The sequence below is a fragment of the Artemia franciscana genome, chromosome 7 (genome assembly GCF_032884065.1).
Source record: "Artemia franciscana chromosome 7, ASM3288406v1, whole genome shotgun sequence".
In the NCBI taxonomy this organism is placed as follows: domain Eukaryota; kingdom Metazoa; phylum Arthropoda; class Branchiopoda; order Anostraca; family Artemiidae; genus Artemia; species Artemia franciscana.
Window position 1 is genome coordinate 60,139,474 of NC_088869.1, and position 19,939 is coordinate 60,159,412.

Sequence of the window (19,939 nt, forward strand, 5' to 3'; positions counted from 1 at the left end):
ATTTTTTTATTAACTTTACCCTCTACTTTATTGATAAAATTTCAAAAATTACAGCTGTTGGATTATTTGTTTGAAATTTTGTGCCCCTAAAATTTCTGTGTCCCAGTGTAATTGCCCCCCTGTTCCTCACCTAAAACCGCTTCTGAACGCAACGTACCTGCTTAGAATAGAAAATGACGTACATAGCGTGAATGCGACTTTATATTGAACTGACCCTGTATTTTTCTTGATGTCGCTTACTGTCTAGTAACTAAAGTACAATTGCAACATAAAAGGATTCTATTATGTTTTCTGCTCTATTGTTAGACAGTTCCCTTTGAACTCGTTAAACGATAGACACGCATTGATTCAACATTTTAGCTATGTTGCAGACTTTCGGAAAAAGCAACTGTTTAATATAATCCCTTGTCAGGGGATTTTCAAGGCAAAAATAGGATCACCATTGTTTTTCTTATTCATTGTTCTGAAGTAAGCTGTTTTTATAGCTCTTAGTGGTAATAAGCAACAAGAGTTTCTCTGGATCAATCAAACGCTATTAAGCCTTTGAATGTTTGCACCACAAATTTTGGCAGGGTAGGCATTTCTGACATTTTTGTTTTGCACCAAAAATCTCCAAATTCTGGAGATTTTTACATTTTTCCTAATTCTTCTTCCGTTTCCCACAAAATTTCCAAGCCAAAGTTTACAAAAATTTCATTTATTGACAAAATTATTTTCAATTTATTAATTAATTTATAATTTAATTGTGTTTAATTCATTATTTAAGTTATTTAATTCTTACTAATTACTTTAATTTCCCCATTTCAATTATTATTATTATTAAATTATTTTTAAATGCATTTTTGTTTTATAAATTTATTAATAAATTATACAATTTATTTGTATAATTTTATACAAAATCTCCAAATTGTTTTTTTCCAATTTTATACAAAATCTCCAAAATGGTTTTAATAAAAAATTTCCAATTTCTGGAGATTTCTACATTTTTCCTAAAATATATTTCCTGTGTTATTTACCTACATTTTTTGTTCTTTGGGGGCACTTATGCAGAGTGATCCATAGCTTCTTCCATAAATCCCAATATTAAATAAAAGTAGGAGGATAAGTCTGGGAACCAAGATTAACTTGACGTTTTAAAGAGGCCTTTCTCTTTTGCTCTTGAATAAGCGTTAGGCTTCTAATGGAGTAAATTGAAATAAATTGCGAGTGTATTCTTAGTTGTATTATTTAAATTTTATTTCTTCCTTATTCATTCTATTAGTAATGTCATATGTTTGGGGAGAGGGCAGAGAACTAGCGAAAAATTGTGAAATGATTGGGATTTTTTTTATAAATCTTTCTTTCTCCTCAATGTAGGCTATAGAACACGTAATTAACCAGAGAAAAAAACGTAATGTATCACATTTTTCACCTAAATAACCTATTTATTTGTTATATCTTTTTTTACTTTTTATTATTCACGTAGGCATGGTCAAGGGATGGAGGAAGATAAGAGCCCTGGTTTTCTCCAAAAGCTTAAGATTCTTACGTTATCTTGTGAATTATTTTGTCCTTATCTTTTTGTCTGTTTTATGCCTTTTCGTTGTCCAAACTTAGAATTTTCGGGCCTTCCAAAATTAATTCCTGCGTAAGAGAATGTTTTGCAACACTGTGCGTATGCTTATAGCACAAGCTGGAAGTAAGTTTAATTATCCTAATTTTAATATTGTGTGTTAAAAATAAGATCTATAAAAGTGCCTAATATTTAAGTCCCTTTACTTTTGAATTAGTTTGTAAAAGAAAATTCTTACTAATTTTTTTTCAAGAGCAATGTCCAATATTGCTTTTTGAAAAACTAGAAGTGGCCTAGATACCTTGACGTTGTTTAAAAATGCTAAGCCTAAGAGTCCAAAATTCAAGTGGTATGTTTCATTTGATTGGTAATTTTTGGTAACTTTGGTTTAAAGTTACTTTAGAAATATAGTACCTCTGATATAAGGTCAAAAGTTTTTGAGTCCTCTTTAATCTAAATACAGTTTCACTACGTGATATAGTCCAAAAAGTCAAAGGTCCACAAAATTCAGGATCACCGAATTATTTTTTTTTAGTTTCTTAGTTAAAGTACGGTGTTGTTAAGAAAAAAGAGCCCCTTTGTGAACAGAGAAGCATAAAAATAAGAGAAAAGTAAATTACTGATATATCATAATTTTTATTTAAGAAAATTAAATAGAGAATACCATATATAAAAATATGAATTTTCAATAGATCACATGAGGTGATGAAAGAGTTCAAAGTGAGCAGAAACACGTAAATTAACTTGCCTGAATCACAACAAACACCTAATTTTATATCTTACAGAAGTCCCTCTGAGCGTTCCTTGGGATTGTTCTTTGACCAATTTCATGTGTTACACCAATGTGTTACACCAATTACATGTGAACAGTTAAGAAACTCGTACCAATTGGGTTAGCAGAGGTTATCGAACTTGACACCTCTACTGTATCCACATCAAGCCTCTTTTATCTTTCTAACACTGTATTTGCTCTTTGATTTTGCACTTATATTATACACTGATTATTTGATTGCTTTCAATCACAAAACCAGGATTCTGTTTCAATAGAAAAAGCAGCTGCGTCTCTCAAACAATGGAGAAAGTCGAACGATACTTGTATGATATAGAGCCGACATAACATTCTTCATCTAGGTAGAACTTGTTTGTCTGACGCTCAATTCTAATAAAATATACCTTGGTATGATACTGGGACTATAGGTGAAAACTCATGGAAGTCACGCCTTGGAAGTGCCTGTGTAAGGTGAAAAATCAGTATTGGTAGAAATTTAACTAGTGTGGAATAGTGAATCACACAATCTGTGTCTCAGAAAAGGATTTTCAATTATGATGTTTCTACGGAATCGGTTTTTTTTGTTGTTGTTTTTTTTTTTTGCATTATGTATAATGAGTAACATTATGATCTTAATACTTTATTATGATGTTATAATTATATATGATGGCATTATGAAACATCTATTATGATGTTTCTACGGAAGCGATTTGTAATTTTTTTTTTTTTTTGCATTAGGCCTTTGTATAATGAGTAACATTCTAAGGAAGAGACAACAAAATATCCTCTGATTCCATCAATTGAGAATTTTCCAAGGGTGTGAAGGTGACATTTTCAGAGAATGTTTCCGAAAATTTCAGTTATACGGATACAACCGGTCATCCGTATGCAGGTTGTCAAAAGGGCATATGAGCAATATTTAGGAACAGTTTCGTATGTGAAATTAAAACTTACAACGCTTGTTGTGGAGGATGTTGAACTAACCAAAAAACAATATTTGCATCATAATACTACTGCTTCTACTCCTACAACTACTACTACTGCTACTATTATTATTATTGCTATTACTACTACTACTAAAGCTAAGATTACTGCTATGAACTTTACTCCTACTGCTGCTACTATAACTACTGGTGCAACTGATACTAATATTAAATCTAAGGGTATTAAGGCGATTTTGAGAAACATTGTAACTGTATTAAAATAAATCGAAATACACAATGCCCACATAGGTTTCCAAGATCAACGATACTTCAGGACCGGTTGACAGTGGTAGGTTAAAAATTTCATCGTGCATTGAAGGGGGTATTGAAAAAAAAGCTGCTGTGTGCATACTGCTGCTAATGCTGCTACAACTAATGCTGCTAAATGCTGCTGTTGTTACTAAACAAGCTAAGGGTATTAAGGTGAAATTTCAAGAAATATTATGACGGATGCTGAACTAAATCAAAACGAACTATGACCATATACATGGTCAATAGGGTGACAAAGAAATATCACAATAACGGATTACATTATCTAGTTAGACCTTTTAGGGTAAGTCGGGACAGATTTTGAACTAGCCAGAAGACACTTGTGCATACTTTTGATACTACAGATTTTGTTGGGGGGAATGGTATCAAGTTTTCTATTTCAGGCAAACTAGAGAAGGTATAAAATTAAATTGAACAACACTACTTGTACCAGGTTTTTAAAAAGACGTATGTTGTTAAAAATTATTGAAAACTTTTCTCCAGCATACAAATAGCAGCCCAAAATATAAATTCTTAAAGAAAAACCAAAAAGATTTTAACTATTATTTTCTTTTTTCCTGAGAAGACTATGTCAATATAAAACGAACAGAATTTAATTAAGTAACTTTTCCCACAAAACAAGCTTTACAAAGCACTTCACTCAAAACTAAAGATATATCCTACTGATTTCAACGCCATCAATTAGGGGGTGAGGAGGGTAATAGAAAAAAAAATTTTAACCTACATTTTTTGGTCGTAGAAACATAAAAACATTGTTTCTAGTATTTTAATAGTTGAAATTGAAAAAAGACAACATTACCTCCTAGATTTTTATAAAAATAATTTTGTCCCCCCCCCTAAATTTTTGTGAGATGGCATCACTGATTGATTACAAGAATAATTTATTATGTCCTCGCATAAGTATTTCTATGTTCCTACAATTCTTGAGACGATATTTTTTTTTGGGGGGGGGGGTAGCTACGAATTGACCTTTCACGGAATCGAAGTGGTAAATAACCTATTTTAATCAGCCGAAAATGTTGATAAGGATAATAAAATTAAGTAAAAGAATTTTTCAGTTTCAAAAATTAGAGGGGCAGCTACCCCTTCCTGATAACCGAATCAGTTGTTTTAATAATTCTTTATATATAAAAGAAAAGAAAACAGAGGAAAAAACAAAAAAAACATGTCATGTCAAATAAGCATTCAAGTTTTACTTATGAATCGGTTTTCAACGCAGCATAGTTGGAAGTTTCATTTAAAATTTTTCTCAAAATAGAGAATCAAATACAGAAGGAAAAGTAAATTTCTCAGATCCAATTATTCGTTCTTGTATGTTAGTATATAGCCCGTATCCGTATCCAAGCCTGTATCCAGGGGGAGTTAATGAATCTATCCCCCCGCCCCCCAAATATAAGATTTGTTTGACTCGCAATAACGTAACAAAAATGCAAACGAAAAAAACGTTTGATGTGTTTTTTAAAGTTTTGTAGCCTCTGCTCCCCTGAACTCCCCTCCCTCCAAAACAATCCTGCATACGTCCTTACCTGGAAAATACAAAAATAATATTTGATGCTAATTATTTGCTTCTATTATACTTCACAAAATTTCAAGTTCTTCAATTAGTATCCCACATTACTAGCTTATATATATATATAAATATATATATATATATATATATATATATATATATATATATATATATATATATATATATATATATATATACATATATATATACATATATATATATATATATATATATATATATATATATATATATATATATATATATATATATATATATGTATATATATATATATATATATATATATATATATATATATATATATATATATATATATATATATATATATATATAAGCTCTAAATACAAATAGCGCAGGTTTTTTTTATACAATAATATTTCAACATAATTTCCATATTTGATTTTATATTAAAGATAATGTTAATAATAGTACCATTTTGATAATTGTTTGCTTTTAGTTTGTTTACTTAAATTTGTGACTCGTTGATTCATATTAAAAGAAATGAAAGAAAGAAAGAAAAGCTCATGTCACACACTGCCATATATGGTACTGCTTGTGACAACCTAAAATATGTATTAAAAAAATAAAATGTAAGTCACACAACAAACATCTAATATCTCTAAATGGAATGAGTATAGAGACCTTTCCTTTTAATAATATTTAATCGATATTTCAGTACATTTTGATATTTTTATGTTATCTTAAAACAATTAATAATAATATGATAATTTCTTTCTTATGCTTTATTTCATTAAATTTGTGGCTCCTCAGTGAATATTAAGAGATACCCTAACAAAAATGCGTGCGTATAAATAATTTTATACGCAACAGAAAAACAGAAAACAGAATAAAACAGAATAAACAAATTTTTGACATGTTGTTTCAAAAGTTTATATGTGTAATCCCCCTCCCTGAAAAAAATACTCGATTTGCCGTTGGTCCCAAGGGCCCTCCTCCTTACGTGCCAACCTACTTGTATATTTTAGTATTAATAAACAATATGATAACTGCTTGTTTCTAGCTTACTTCATTAAATTTTTGTCCTCTTGGTTAATATTAAGAGAACTGAAAAAAAGCTTTGGCCATGCATTACCATACTTGATGTCACTAGTAACAAAAAAGAAGAAATTACAAAAAACAGGTGACATAATAAACATATATAATCTGAATACTGAAAGAGTATTGAGACCTTCATTTTCAATACCAAATTCAGGATAGTTTCTACTTTTTCAACGCGTATTTTAAGGATGTGTATATCTCAGGGAGTATGAATCACTAGTCTTCACCAAATACCATCTCTGTTCTCTTTGGGTGTATAATTCAAAAGCGCAAATAACATCAAGCATTTTAAGTGCAAGAAGATTCACCTAAATAGGCAGGCCCGTGAGTGCAACAGGAGATTTCACGGGGAGGGGAATACCACCAGATTTCACCGAGATTTAAATGGAAGTATTCCTAATTTTTGTACTAGCATATTTTTTCCTTTTTCCGCATTTTCTTAGTGCGTGTTTTGTTTTACCAGAAGAGTTTGCTGCTCTCGATCCCCCATCCGGTTCCATGGGCTGGCTACACGCAAAAAGTAAGTAACTTTTCAACTATTTGGCAAGTTTATACAATACTCAGTTTCTCACCCGTATCAGGGTTATTTTTCAGGGGATATAAAAAAAAAATCTAAAAAAGGCTTAAATTTAAAAAAATGGTTGCAAAAATTGAAGAACTGAAATGGAATACACGAGAAATTGTAGAAACAATCATAATTGTCTTGAGATTTTGGTAGGCACACGGTAGGGCCGTATTCGGGAGGGGGTGTTACAGGGTTTGAACCCACCCCTTAAATTTTGCCCGACTCGCGAAAACGTAACAAAAATGCCTATAGACAAATTTTTATGCGTTTTTAAAGATTTTAATTGTAATTACCTCCCCCCCCCCCAAAAAAAAAATCCTGGATATGCCCATGGTCCCAGAGGCCCTCCTGATCAAATGCTTACCTACTTGTATATTTTAAGTTCTTCATTTTTTTATCTACTAATATCCTTAGCCAGAAATTATTACCCCTTCCCCCCATCATCTTCACCTTTTTTGTTCTAACTGATTCCTGCTACTTATACTATCTGAAGCAATATTGTGTTTTGGAAAGTTAGTCTAATTCAATTAAATCTTAACTTCACTGTTTTCTATTACATCTTTTGATCACCCAACCATTATTGCTCTTTTGAAATGATTATCTTTAATTGCTTCTTTAATTTACTTGTTCGCTTCTGTAATAGAACACCTTCATATAATCTGTCCCTTTCTACAACTTGTTAGAATCCTCCGAGGAATCTATTGGCTCTAGAGATATCCAATCAGAGCGAGGAAGCAAATGTCACACTTGAGACCTGATTATCTCGTAGATCAGGTTAGTTTCAGATTTAATTGAGTGAATTCCACTTGTTGGAAATGGAGGTGGCCGGCCACTACTACCGTGAAGAGTGTCTAAATAGTTTTCGACCAGAACACGGATATGAATATCAGCAGAAATGTTATTCCGATTCGCTAGATCGTTCTCTCTCTAAACGGGATGATAGTGATAGTTGTTCTAGTCCAAATTCGAGCACTCAAGAGCTGCCCAGTCCAATTTCGGTAGGGAATCGTGCTAGCTCTTGTGACTATGCTACAGGAAATTATTTATCAGAAACGGACCCAGTTTTGATTCCTGATAATGAACTTTTGCCTCCTGTTTTTACTACTCAACAGGTATGGTAACTAACTTGAATTCATGTGATAATAGGGTAGGCCTAATTCTAAACTTAAATTTTCTAAAATGTAAGTCTGTAGAAGTTACGATATTCTTAGAAACCTATATGAATAGGTTCCCTAGCCTATATGAGGAGCCCTACCCCTCCCAAAAAAAGAGTAATCAAAAACTTGATAATGAACTTTTGTCTTTTGTTTTCTCAAAGGTATTGCAAATAACTTTGAATTTATGTAACGCCTGAATATTTCAATATTTAAATTCTCTAAAGTGTAGTAGATTCGAGATATATAAAAGCAGGCATAACCAGAAGCTTATATCTGGAGCCTTCCGTTTCAAACAGTTCACGGTACCGAACTGTAAGTAAGGAGTGACCCGGATCAATAGTAACCAAAACTCTAAAAACGGAATTTTACCAATTGATATATCAAAAGAATCGAGTTATTATGCTGGTTTCAAACATGTAAGGTTCATTAACTTTGGTCTTACCCATTAAAGGCTACGAGCCGGAGAAAATTTGACTGATTTTCGAAAAAAGAAGGAACACCCCCTAAAAGTCATAGAATCCTACTGAAAATCACAGCGTCATATTCAGCGTATAATAAAACTACTGTAGAGGTTTCAAATTCCTATCTGCAAAAATATGTTTATTTCCCTCAAAAAAGATTACAGATGCGTGTTTATTTGTTTTTTTTTCCCAGGGATGATCGTATGGACTTATTAGTCCTAGAATATTGTGAGAGGGCTTATTTGAACGGAAATGAAAAGTTCTAGAACTTTTTAAGTAACCAAAAAGTCCCCTATTCATCATAGTTAAAAGGCCCAGTAACTATGCCTTTTTCAACAAGACCTCACACAGCCCCAGGGGAAAGGTTTATAAATTATAAAATGTGCCTATAACTTACGCATATTATTTGTTACTGGGAAGTATGCATACATTTTTGGGTGGGGGAGGACAAACTTTCTGCTGGGGGAGCTTCCCACAGGGGAATTTCCCGTGGGGAGGAAAGTATCCAGGGGTTGAATTTGTCAGAGAAATTGCGAAATGGGGTAATTTGCCAGAATTCTTATACAAAATTCTTTTTATATCTTGCTCTCTCTTTTCTGTCTCAATTTTACGCGTGGAGTTGTTAAGGGTAACTTTCCGGGGTAAATTTCCAACGGAATTGAATTTTCTAGAGGATATTTCCATGGGGTAGGGGGATTTCTCCGAGCGGGTGGGGCAAGATTTGACGACACTATTTAAAAAAGATCAGAAATTAAATAAAAAACAATTTTTTCAACTGAAAGTAAGGAGCAACATTAAACTTGAAACGAACAAAGATTATTATGTATATGAAGGGGGTTGCCCCCTCTTCAACACCTCGCTCTTTACGCTAAAGTTAGAATTTTCTTCCCAATTCTTTAAGAACGACTCTTGAAACACAAGGGACGTTTAACAGGAACAGCAAGAAGTTTTTTTGTTCAACTACTAAAATTTAAATTGTATAAAGAGCGAGGTGTTGAGGAGGGGCAACCCCCTTCATATACGAAATAATTTCTGTTCCTTTTAAGTTTTAATGTTGCTCCTTACTTTCAGTCGAAAAAACTAGTTTTTTTATTTAATAAAAATAAAAACACAATAATAAAAACAGAAGCAAACTTGGTAATAAACATTTACCTACGGCTTCTTTTACTCAACACATTCCTTAACTAACTTTGATTTTGTGTAAAACAGGGGATTTCTAAAAAATAAATCCTCTAGAGGGTAATGGGTAGGAATAACCACATACTTAGAAGACCCTCATTTCAAGAAAAACAAGAAGACCCAAACCTAATAATGAACTTATGGCCGCGGTTTTTACTGCTCATCAGGTATTGTAACTGCCTTTAAATTCATAAAATGACAGGGAAATTTTATACTTAAACCACCTACAGTGCAGTGGGTCTAAACAGCCAAAAACAAGGGATCTTATATTATAATGCCCCCATTTCAAAATAACAAAAGAAAAAGCTGAACTTAATTTGATAATGACCTTGTGCCTTCAGTTTTTACTACTCGGAAGGTAGGGACAAAACGAGAGGAGGAAACGTGGGCCTGGCACTGCCCTTTCCCCCGAAATACTGATTTCCTGAGCACTTCTTGGTCAATTTTTCAGTTTCTTCATTTCCCTGCCCCACAGAAATATTCCTACGTACTTATCTTTAAACAAGTACCCAGTGGCGGTCCTTGCTTCTCTTGTTCCCGGGTCAATTCTTGATTAGCACCCCCCCCCCTGTCTCCCAAATCTTTTCAGGTCAAATTTTCATTAACTAACAAAATTATTTTAAATTTATTAATAATTCTTTTTTTATTTCTTACTTTATTTTCATCATTTGTACTTAATTTTTTCATTTATTTTAACTTGTTTAATTAATTGTTAATTTATTAATTACTTTCATAGATTAAATACACCTTCTATATTATTTAAATAAAAATAAATTTTCATAAATAACGAAATGATTATAACTGTTTAATTGTTTGTTTGGGCAAGTACCCCCTCTGTCCCCAAAAATCGTGTCTTCAGGTACTGCCCTCAAATTTGTATAACGTTAGGATATTTCTAGAATGAAATTATGTAAATTATAAGAGGTAGAAATAGCCTAATATTCAGGAATTTATGTTAGAAGATTGGCATTTCTAGGTGAAAAGGTTGTCAAACTTGTCCAATGGGCGAAATCCCGAGATTTAGAGGGGTTAAGCTTGGGATCTGTTTATTTCTTGAGAAGAGATCCCACTACTATGGCTTGAAATTTTCTCATTTCACGATTATAACATATGAATATAGAGGATTCTCCGCCACTTCTTCGTACCGTGCCAAGAGACGGTCCGACACCATAATTCTAAAAGCAAATAGCTACTTCTTATTACGTAACCGATGTTTACTTTTTCAATTCATAGTATTTATGATTAAAATGGGGCGAAGCTTATTTTTAATTATGTTTCTCATCTTCTTAGGGGGAAACAAGGTGGGGAAACTGGCAAAAATGTTCAAACTATTCAGCCAAGCTCGACTGTCTGCCTTACCAACCTCTTGTTTGTCCTTGTTTGTGTGGTGAATGGGTAGACCCTTTGAAGTATGCGTAAGCTACACAATTTAAATTGGTAAGGGGGTCAAATCATTCTGTGAAAGTAGCCACACTACAGAAATCCAAAATAAGAGATTGTTCATTCAAATGTTGCCTTCTTAATAATGCGATTTACGGATTTTCAGAGCAAATATAGCATAAAAACATGGTCTGAAGTGGTGAAGAATTTAAATTTATCAACAAATGTTGCCATCTGAATCATTGTATCTGTTTATTAGCGTGGGTTAAGATTACTGGTATCCCCCCTCGTGTGTTTTCCTATATTTATTGGTTGTAGTAACTTTTTCAGACAATAAATTTATGCCATTACTTACCTGGAAAATGGTAAAAGCGCAAATGGTTAAGTATATAGTATATATATAGTACAGTATAGTATACCTTAGTATATATAGTATATGAAACACCTGCAACCGAAGGCTCTATTCTATCTTTGATACAAAAGATATCTTAAATTTCCATTTCTCTTCTGCTTCTTCTATGAGTAAGATTTCCCTCTCTTTTTAAGCAAATATTCTGTTTTTTTTTTTAGATTGACTGTATGTGCGAGGCTTTGTTGCAATCCAAAGATTATGACCGATTGACTGTTTTAGTCCGAAAACTTCTAAAAGACCCAAGAGCTTCAAATTCAGAGACCATAATTAGGGCTAGAGTCTGGGTGGCATTCCACTGGAAGGCCTTTTCCGAAGTGTACAAGCTTCTGGAAAACAATAAGTTTAGCGACCGGTTTCATTTAGAACTTCAACAAATCTGGTACAACTCACGCTACGCTGTAAGTACTTTAATTTTTACTACAGGGTTTATGATACTCTATTGTTCATATCCGTCGCTGGGTCTGAATCTAATTATTTTTTAACAATTGCCTGTTATTTGTCTGGTTTGGTTTTTCTTTTTGTTTAACATAAAAATTGAATTTGGCTCTATTAGAGCTTGTGATAGTTTTTTTTTTATAATAAACAGTATCTTTTCTGAATGATCGTCTAGCATACCTGAACTGGTGTAACTTACCTAAACTGGTGTAATTTACCAGAACTGGTGTTTTGACGGTTCATTGGTCTTGCAGAATTTTAACCAGAGATAAAAAAAATTCGGTTCTAGCCACTGCCTTCAAATGGCTCAAAGAAACTCAGACTATTCGAATAATCCTTATTCCATAACTATCTATCTTAGTTCTTCTCTAAGATTGATGGATGATAGACTTTCTATCAACAAGTGAAATGACATAATTTTTATGCAATTCTCAAAAAGGCTTATGCCAGTTTTGCCCCTCACTCAGACTATCTATTTTGGCTTTTTCTCCAATTAGTTATGGCTTTTAACATTTTATTCACAGTCCAACAACTTGATTTTAATTCATATCTCGACAGCAAAAAAAACATTCTTGGATAGTTACTCTTCTGAACTGTGGGTTAGCTTAATTCTACCTGCCCCCCTTCTTCTAACAAGATATGACCTATCTCTGACATCTTTAAAGAGTAAGGATTGACATTGTTTGTGCAAACCGATTTTTCGCTTAATTTTGCTAAAACCGATTTTATTTTGTGTTGAATAGTGCCTTAATTTGTAAGACCTGCTTCGTCCTAAATTTTACAGATTAATAGCAAACGAGCCGTCATTGTTGCTATAATAGCTAGTTTGAGCTTTTGCCCAAGGATGTCAAAGTCTCTGAACTTCGGCCCTTGCAATTATAGTCTGGCATTATAGTTTTGTCCAAGGAATATGGGTTCAATCCCAGTTGTGACCAATTATTTGGTTTGGGACGAGGGTCAGTGGCGTGACTCTGTAAGCTCAGCCTGAGTCAGCCCAGCTCTAAATGGGTACCTGGAGAATTCTGGGGAAGGTAAGCAGGAAGGGTGGGTGAAAGCATAGGATGGTTGTCCCCCAGCCCCCCATTGCACTTCCTGGCTGAAGGGCCAGGAAACAGAGATCAGCAACGCCAGTTTGGACCTTAAGGGTCAAGTGTCGCCTTACTTACATAACCTTCCTCTGATCAGATTCCTCACTACAGTCACCAGCTTCGGCCTTTGGCAACCGTACGTTCACTGTCATCTCGTCACACATCCGTCTTTTGAATTTTCTCGCTCTTTACGCTAAAGTTTTTAATTGTTTCAAAACAGTAGAATTGTGACAAAGAGTCAAAATCTAGCGTAAAGAGCGAGGGATTGTGGAGGGGACAACCCATTTCATATACGGAGTAATTTCTGTTCGTTTTAAGTTTTAATGTCGCTCCTTACTTTCGGTTAAAAAAACTAGTTTTTTTTATTTAATTTCTGAACGTTTTTTAATTAATGCATGTTTGATTTTGGCTCTCCGCACATAAATTATTAAAATGAAATTTGCATATTAATCCTTTTTTGGATAAATGGCTTTCTCTTCGTTATGATAAGATGATTTTGAGAAATAAGGGGTGGGGAAGGAGGCCTAGTTGCCCTTAAATTTTTCGGTTACTTAAAAGGCAACTAGAACTTTTAATTTTTAGCGAACGTTTTTATTAGTAAAAAATATACGTAACTTAAGAATTAACTTACGTAACAAATTTTATATTCTTATATTTTTATTATGTATATGAGGGGGTTTGTCCCCTCGTTAATACCTCGCTCTTTATACTAAATCTTAAGTTTTGTCCCAATTCTTTAAGAATGACCCCTGAATCAGAAAGGTCGTAGAATAAATAGTTGAAATTACTAAAAATACATTAGCATAAAGAGCGAGGTATTTATCTCCTCCTAAATACCTCGCTCTGTATGCTAAAGTATTTTTAGAACCCCTCATATGCGTAAAAATCTTTGTTCATTTTAAGTTTTAATGCTACTCCTTACTTTTAATTGAAAACACTTTTTCATGTATATTTTTCATTTTTTTTTATAGTAATGTTAGAAAATCCCGTGCCCTTTTCATTGAATATCTCGTCCCCCATGACATATTCCTCCAAGGAAAGATCCTCCCACATAGCCCCCAAAAACTTAACCCCACCTCCAAACCAAAAAAAAATCCCCCTGAAAACGTCTGTACACTTCCCAATAACCATTACTGTATGTAAACACTGGTCCATGTTTGTAACTTTCAGCCCCTCCCCAGGGACTATGGGGGAGTAAGTCATCCCCGAAGACATAGTTATTATGGTTTTCGGCTATGCGGAACAAAATGGCTATCTAAAAAAATGAGCGTGGGAGGGGGCCTAGGTGCCCTCCAATTTTTTTGGTCACTTAAAAAGGGCACTAGAACTTTTCATTTCCGTTAGAATGAGCCCTCGTGCGACATTCTAGGACAACTTGGTCAATACGATGACCCCTGGGAAAAAAAACAAATAAACACGCACCCGTTCTATGACTTTTAGGGGGTGTTTCCCCCTATTTTCCAAAATAAGGCAAATTTTCTCAGGCTCGTAACTTTTGATGACAAAGACTAAATTTGATGAAACTTACATATTTAAAATCAGCATAGAAATCCGATTCTTTTGATGTATCTTTTAGCATCAATATTCCGTTTTTTAGAGTTTCGTTTACTATTGAGCTGGGTCGCTCCTTACTACCACGAACTGTTTGATCAGAAATTGTGCTGTGTTTTTAACCTTTGTCTGTGAGGACAGGGAGTTCGATTCCTGTTGTCACAGGCTATTTGATTTGGAACGGGAGTCATCTCCCTTTTTGTAAACTACTCGGATGAATTTTGTCCTAAGGTACATAGCATGTGCTTTGGAAGAACATGGTCAAAAATTGATGGAGATGTTCTAGATATTTTCCAGAGGGCTTGTCAATGAGTGTCCATAGATACTCGTTTAAACTAATGCACATAAAGCAAATGATACTGAAAAATGATTCAATGCCATTGTCTGGAGATGTGGTTCCAATCGGTGAGGCACGACAATATTTTGGCGAGTCATGGGCAGGAAGTGCAGCCTTTGACTGACTATATGCCTACTTCAGAGCCTTAATTTCTAAAAAAAAATCTTTTTTTTTTTGGTGAATGACACCATCTTCAAAGGCATTTAAAGATTAAAAAGATACATGATAGTATTGCAATGACATTAGAAACATTGTATAAAAGTTGTTTTATATAGACAATATTTTTCATTCATATACAACATGCCTGGAGGACAACCCAAAAACGATACCAAGTTAATGGCCATTTAGGCTTTTTCTTAGGAAAATACTCATAAGATCTTGAATAAAAAAATTTTTAATATCACGAGGGCGGGTATCAGAATTTTAGGAAGGCCTAGGTGGTGTATGGTCTAAAATCGGTTGGAAACTCAGGTCTGGAGCTATAATGAAAGAAACATCGCTAGGTCTGCTTCATGAACATTGGATAATGGTTTGTCAAAACTCGCGCTTTTAGGTATTAACGAAGTTAAAATAAAAGCAAGATGGTCTAGAACGGGACGGGGGAATCACAAGGGGTATCTAAATGAAGTAGGAACTTTATCGGGGGGGGGGGGGGGTCGAGGTTGAAGTTCTTAAGAGAATAAGATGGAGTAACAGTGACAACTGCTGTGTTGGTCCAGCAACTGCTGCTGGATACTGCAATCATTTGTTGGTAGCAGAAGAAGTATTTGCATTGTTTCTTTTTTCTGTTGGCTTTTACTAACCCTATTTCAGCTGTATTCAAAAGCCAACAGGAAACATACATAGGTGTTTTGTTTTTATATGTTCGATTTCTCCTGCAAGCGAAAAAAGCTTATCTGATTTTTCTTACCCGAGTTACTTCAAGCTTTGCGAAAATTTGTAGACAAAAATTACTAAAAAATAGATGAAGATTTCAATACTCAGAATGTGAAGTAAGTGAAAATAGTCAAATTACCGAAAATAATAGTAGAAAGTTACCTAAAATGTTGATTTTTTATTAATTTCTCATTCTATCAAAAGATCGATTTTGAAAGCCATAAACAAGATCAAGGTACTTAATGCAAATTAACTAAAAATACTGGTAAAATTGAATTAGCTGGTTAGATTAAGATTTTTTTTTTATTATCATTCTCGCAAACATTACAACACCCTAGTGATTGTGCCTAATGTACATATCTGTCTTCTTCTAGCAAGCCGAGAGTATTCGGGGTCGTTCATTGGGTGCAGTCGACAAGTATAGACTTCGCAGAAAGTACCCCCTTCCACCTACCATTTGGGATGGCGAGGAAACAATATACTGTTTCAAGGAGAAATCAAGGAATGCACTGAAAGAAACTTATAGGTATGTTTTATCACTCGTCGCTGTTTCTAGAGCACCCACAGAAGTGAACAGGAGGACAGAAAACCTCCTCCTTCCGCTAATGAGGCTAAAAATAGATCAAACAAAATAAAAAATGATTTTGTATCTTCGGTTTTCTTTTTATTTCTATTTAATTTTTCTTTCAAATGTCTTTCATTGTCAGTAGGCTACCGAAGAACTTTCTGTCCCTAATCCTGTCTTGTTTAATTTTATGAACAAAGGGAATTTTATGAATATAATATATAAATATTATAACTCTCTATGGATATAGAGAATTATCACATTTGAATCATATTCCGTCGTAGTTACATTAATAATAATAATTTATTTGTTAACCGCTTGTTTTGATAATTTAAGCGGAGTAAAAACGTTAAGGAAAGAAAAACAAAATAACACAAACAATACAATCAATACAGTCTAATCAAAGGGTGGTAAGGACCCAAGCGTTGACAGGCCTCAGCACCTAATCTAGCATAGAGTTTCTTATAAACAAAAATAATATCAGTGGCACAAAACTTTCTAATAATCTTCTGATTTCTATAAGAACGCGGCAGATACAATAAATATTTGCAATAACGAAAACACAGAACTCTTATACCTTGCAAATCTTGGTTATTAACAAGAGCTAAGAGCTCATATGGCACTTGTCACGAGGTCGGAAGAGCCAAGAGCCAGAAGCTCTAGCAAAATTCTAAGAATCAATAGATTGCTTTAAAGGAAATTCAGAGGCTTAATGCCGGCCGGGATTTAAAATAAGAGCTCTGAGTCACGAGGTCCTTCTAAATATTAAAATTCATTAAGATCCGATCACCCACTCGTAAGTTAAAAATACCTCAATTTTTCTAATTTTTCCTCCCCCTTCAGCCCCCCAGATGGTCGAATCGGGGAAAAGGACTATCAAGTCAATTTGTGCAGCTCCCTGACACGCCTACCAATTTTCATCGTCCTAGCACGTCAGGAAGCACCAAACTCGCCAAAGCACTGAACCCCACCACCTAACTCCACCAAAGAGATCGGATCCAGTCTGGTTACGTCAATCACGTATCTACGACATTTATAAGCGTTTTCCAAGATTTCCAGTTTGACCCTCCAACTACCCCAATATCAAAAGATCTGGTCGGGATTTAAAATAAGAGCTCTGAGACATTCTCAGAGTTTCTGAGTTTCTTCTATATATCAAATTTCATTAAGATCTGATCACTCGTTCGTAAGTTACAAATACCTCATTTTTTCTAATTTTTCCAAATTACTTCCCCTCCCCCCAACTCCACCAAAGAGAGGGGACCCGGTCCGGTTATGTCAGTCACCTATCTTGGACGTGTGCTTATTCTTTCCACCAAGTTTCATCCTGATCTCTCCGCTTTTAGCGTTCCCCCCCCCCTAATGATAATAGACCCAGTCGGGATTCAAAATAATAGATCTGAGTTTCGAGGTCCTTCTAAATATGAAATTTCCTTAAGATACGATCACTCTTTCGTAAGTCAAAAATACCTCATTTTTTCTATTTTTTGGAATCAACCCTCCCCCAATTCCCCCAAAGTGAGCAGATCCGTTCCGGTTATTTCAATCCCGAATCTAGGACTTGTGCTTATTTTTCCCACCAAGTTTCATCCTGGTCTCTCCACTCTAAGCATTTTCCAAGATTTTAGGTTCCGCCTCCCGACTCCGCCGACAGGAGATCAGGGAGCAAAACATATTCAAATACTTTACTTAAAGTACAAGCAACCGTAATAGGCCTATACGAAGCGCAACTAGTTGGCTCCTTACCACGTTTCAAAATTGACGTAATGTTACCAACTAAAAATGTAACATTAATTTATCAGACATACCATTGTTACTATTTGTACCAGAGTTGACCAAATGGCGACAAGCGGTTAACTAGTTAGCCCCTAGTAAAATTATTTTGGTAAACTAATAACTAAAACAATCCTGAAAATGCTCCTTACTATTGTTCGCTGCTACACCAGTTCTGAATGATTTGAGGATTTTTTTTTCTTTTGCTTAAGTTCAACTTTTGCTACTGGTTTCAGATAAAAGGTGAAATTAGCCTCTCTGGGTAGATTCTTTTTTTTTTCATTCTGACATTAAATATATAAAAAAAAACAAGTCTTTTTCTAATGAAATTAAATAAAAAGAAAACAAGTTTTTTCAACTGAAAGTAAGGAGCAATATTAAAACTTAAAACGAACGGAAATAATTACAGATTTGAGGGGGGTTTGCCCCCTCGTCAATACCTCGCTCTTTACGCTAAAGTTTGAACTTTGCTCTAATTCTTTAAGAATGACTCCTGAATCACAGAGGTAGTTTAATTAAAATAATCACCCCGACGGTAAATCAGCCCATAGAAAGTTCCTTCCATCTAAAATTTGTCCCCAGGAAATTACTCCCGGACAATTCCATCTCTACTGCAAATTCCCCCAAGAAAATTTCTTCCTTACGATTTCGCCTGAAACATACTCATTAGCATACTTTCATTTGAAGAAAGTCTTGCTTTTAATTAATTTCTGATGATATTTCAGGTCATGGCGGAATTGCTCCGAGTGTAAAATATTTTACGGACCTCCTCCCCCCAATGGAGAATTTCTCCCGCCGAAAATTTCCCCACGAAGAATTTCTCCTGGTAATAATTTCTCCCGTTTGAAAAAGTAAGACAAATAAAAACGAATTTCGTACATGAATTCTGGAAAATTCCCCCTGTGTAAAATTCCCATGGAAATTTTAGAAAATCTTGTTGAAAATCCATCCCCAGAAAATCCCTCCTCGCCCTGAAAAATGTCGCTATACTTCCCAATAACAAATACTGTGTGTAAACAATGGATAAATTTCATAACTTGTGGCTCTTCCTCCGGGGGCTGGGGGGGGGGGGGGGTAAATTCATCCCAAAAGACGCAGCTATTGAACCTTTTAACTACATTGAACAAAATGGTTATCTCAAAATTGGATGATGACTTTGGAGAAAAAAGGCGTGAGAGGGGGATTAGTTACTCTCTAGTTTTCTGGTCACTTATAGAAGGCACTAGAGCTTTTATTTTCCTTTCAATCGAGCCATCTTCCAATCTTCTAGGACTATTGGTTCAATACGAATACCCCTGAAGAACAAAAAAGGACAAGTTCAAGAAAGAATAATCTTGGGGGGGGGCAGTGTGACAAAGGTGCCAATAATTGACCAAACTGACAAATTTATTCTACAAGAAGAGTAAAAACAATATAAAAAACAAGATAAGAGGGCACCAGAAAAAATCTTGGGGTGGGCCAAGGGCTCTCCTGGCCTCTCCCCCTCCCAGATTCATCAGTGATATTTTACCTTTTTACCAACATCTCAGATTGTGCTTTCCTGTGATGGTAAAAGAAAATTTAGGACAACGAACAAAACAGATAGCTTAGAGCAAGTGACATAATAAAGATAAATCCAATTTTTAAAACCTTTCCTAAGCCATCTCCAGTGTAAAAAGAATAAAAAAAAAAAAAATATGAAAACTCTAAGAGATTAAATAAAAATACAAACCAAGAAAAAAATCAAGAGTCACTTTCTAAATCAATAGTAGTGTTCACAAAACCTCAAAAATATCTTTTTAATTCTGATTTTTGCAAAATTTTTCAAGAGGTTCAGATGAATTAGATGATCATTCAGATGAATATGGATTTAATCTTTTACCTCTTTTCGTTTGAAAGAATATACACTGATGAACTTAAACAATGAATTTTTCAGTTCAAATAATTTGAAAAGCAATTGGTAAATGAAACATTTACAATTACCTGATAATAATATTTGTTTCTCTAAAAATGTTTCCTG

At 34.2% G+C, this 19,939-nt stretch overlaps 1 protein-coding gene across 1 annotated transcript in view; it reads left to right on the forward strand.

The window, feature by feature from the left end:
• Positions 1-7,503: 7,503 nt before the first annotated feature.
• The window catches only part of LOC136029555 (protein sine oculis-like), a 31,401-nt gene continuing 18,965 nt past the window's right edge, over positions 7,504-19,939 (forward strand). Inside the window, exons 1-3 of the mRNA XM_065708033.1 lie at positions 7,504-7,838; positions 11,474-11,713; positions 15,977-16,128. Of these exons, the coding sequence (XP_065564105.1) occupies positions 7,542-7,838; positions 11,474-11,713; positions 15,977-16,128 (689 nt within the window). The 5' untranslated portion in view covers positions 7,504-7,541. The remainder of the gene's footprint in view (positions 7,839-11,473; positions 11,714-15,976; positions 16,129-19,939) is intronic.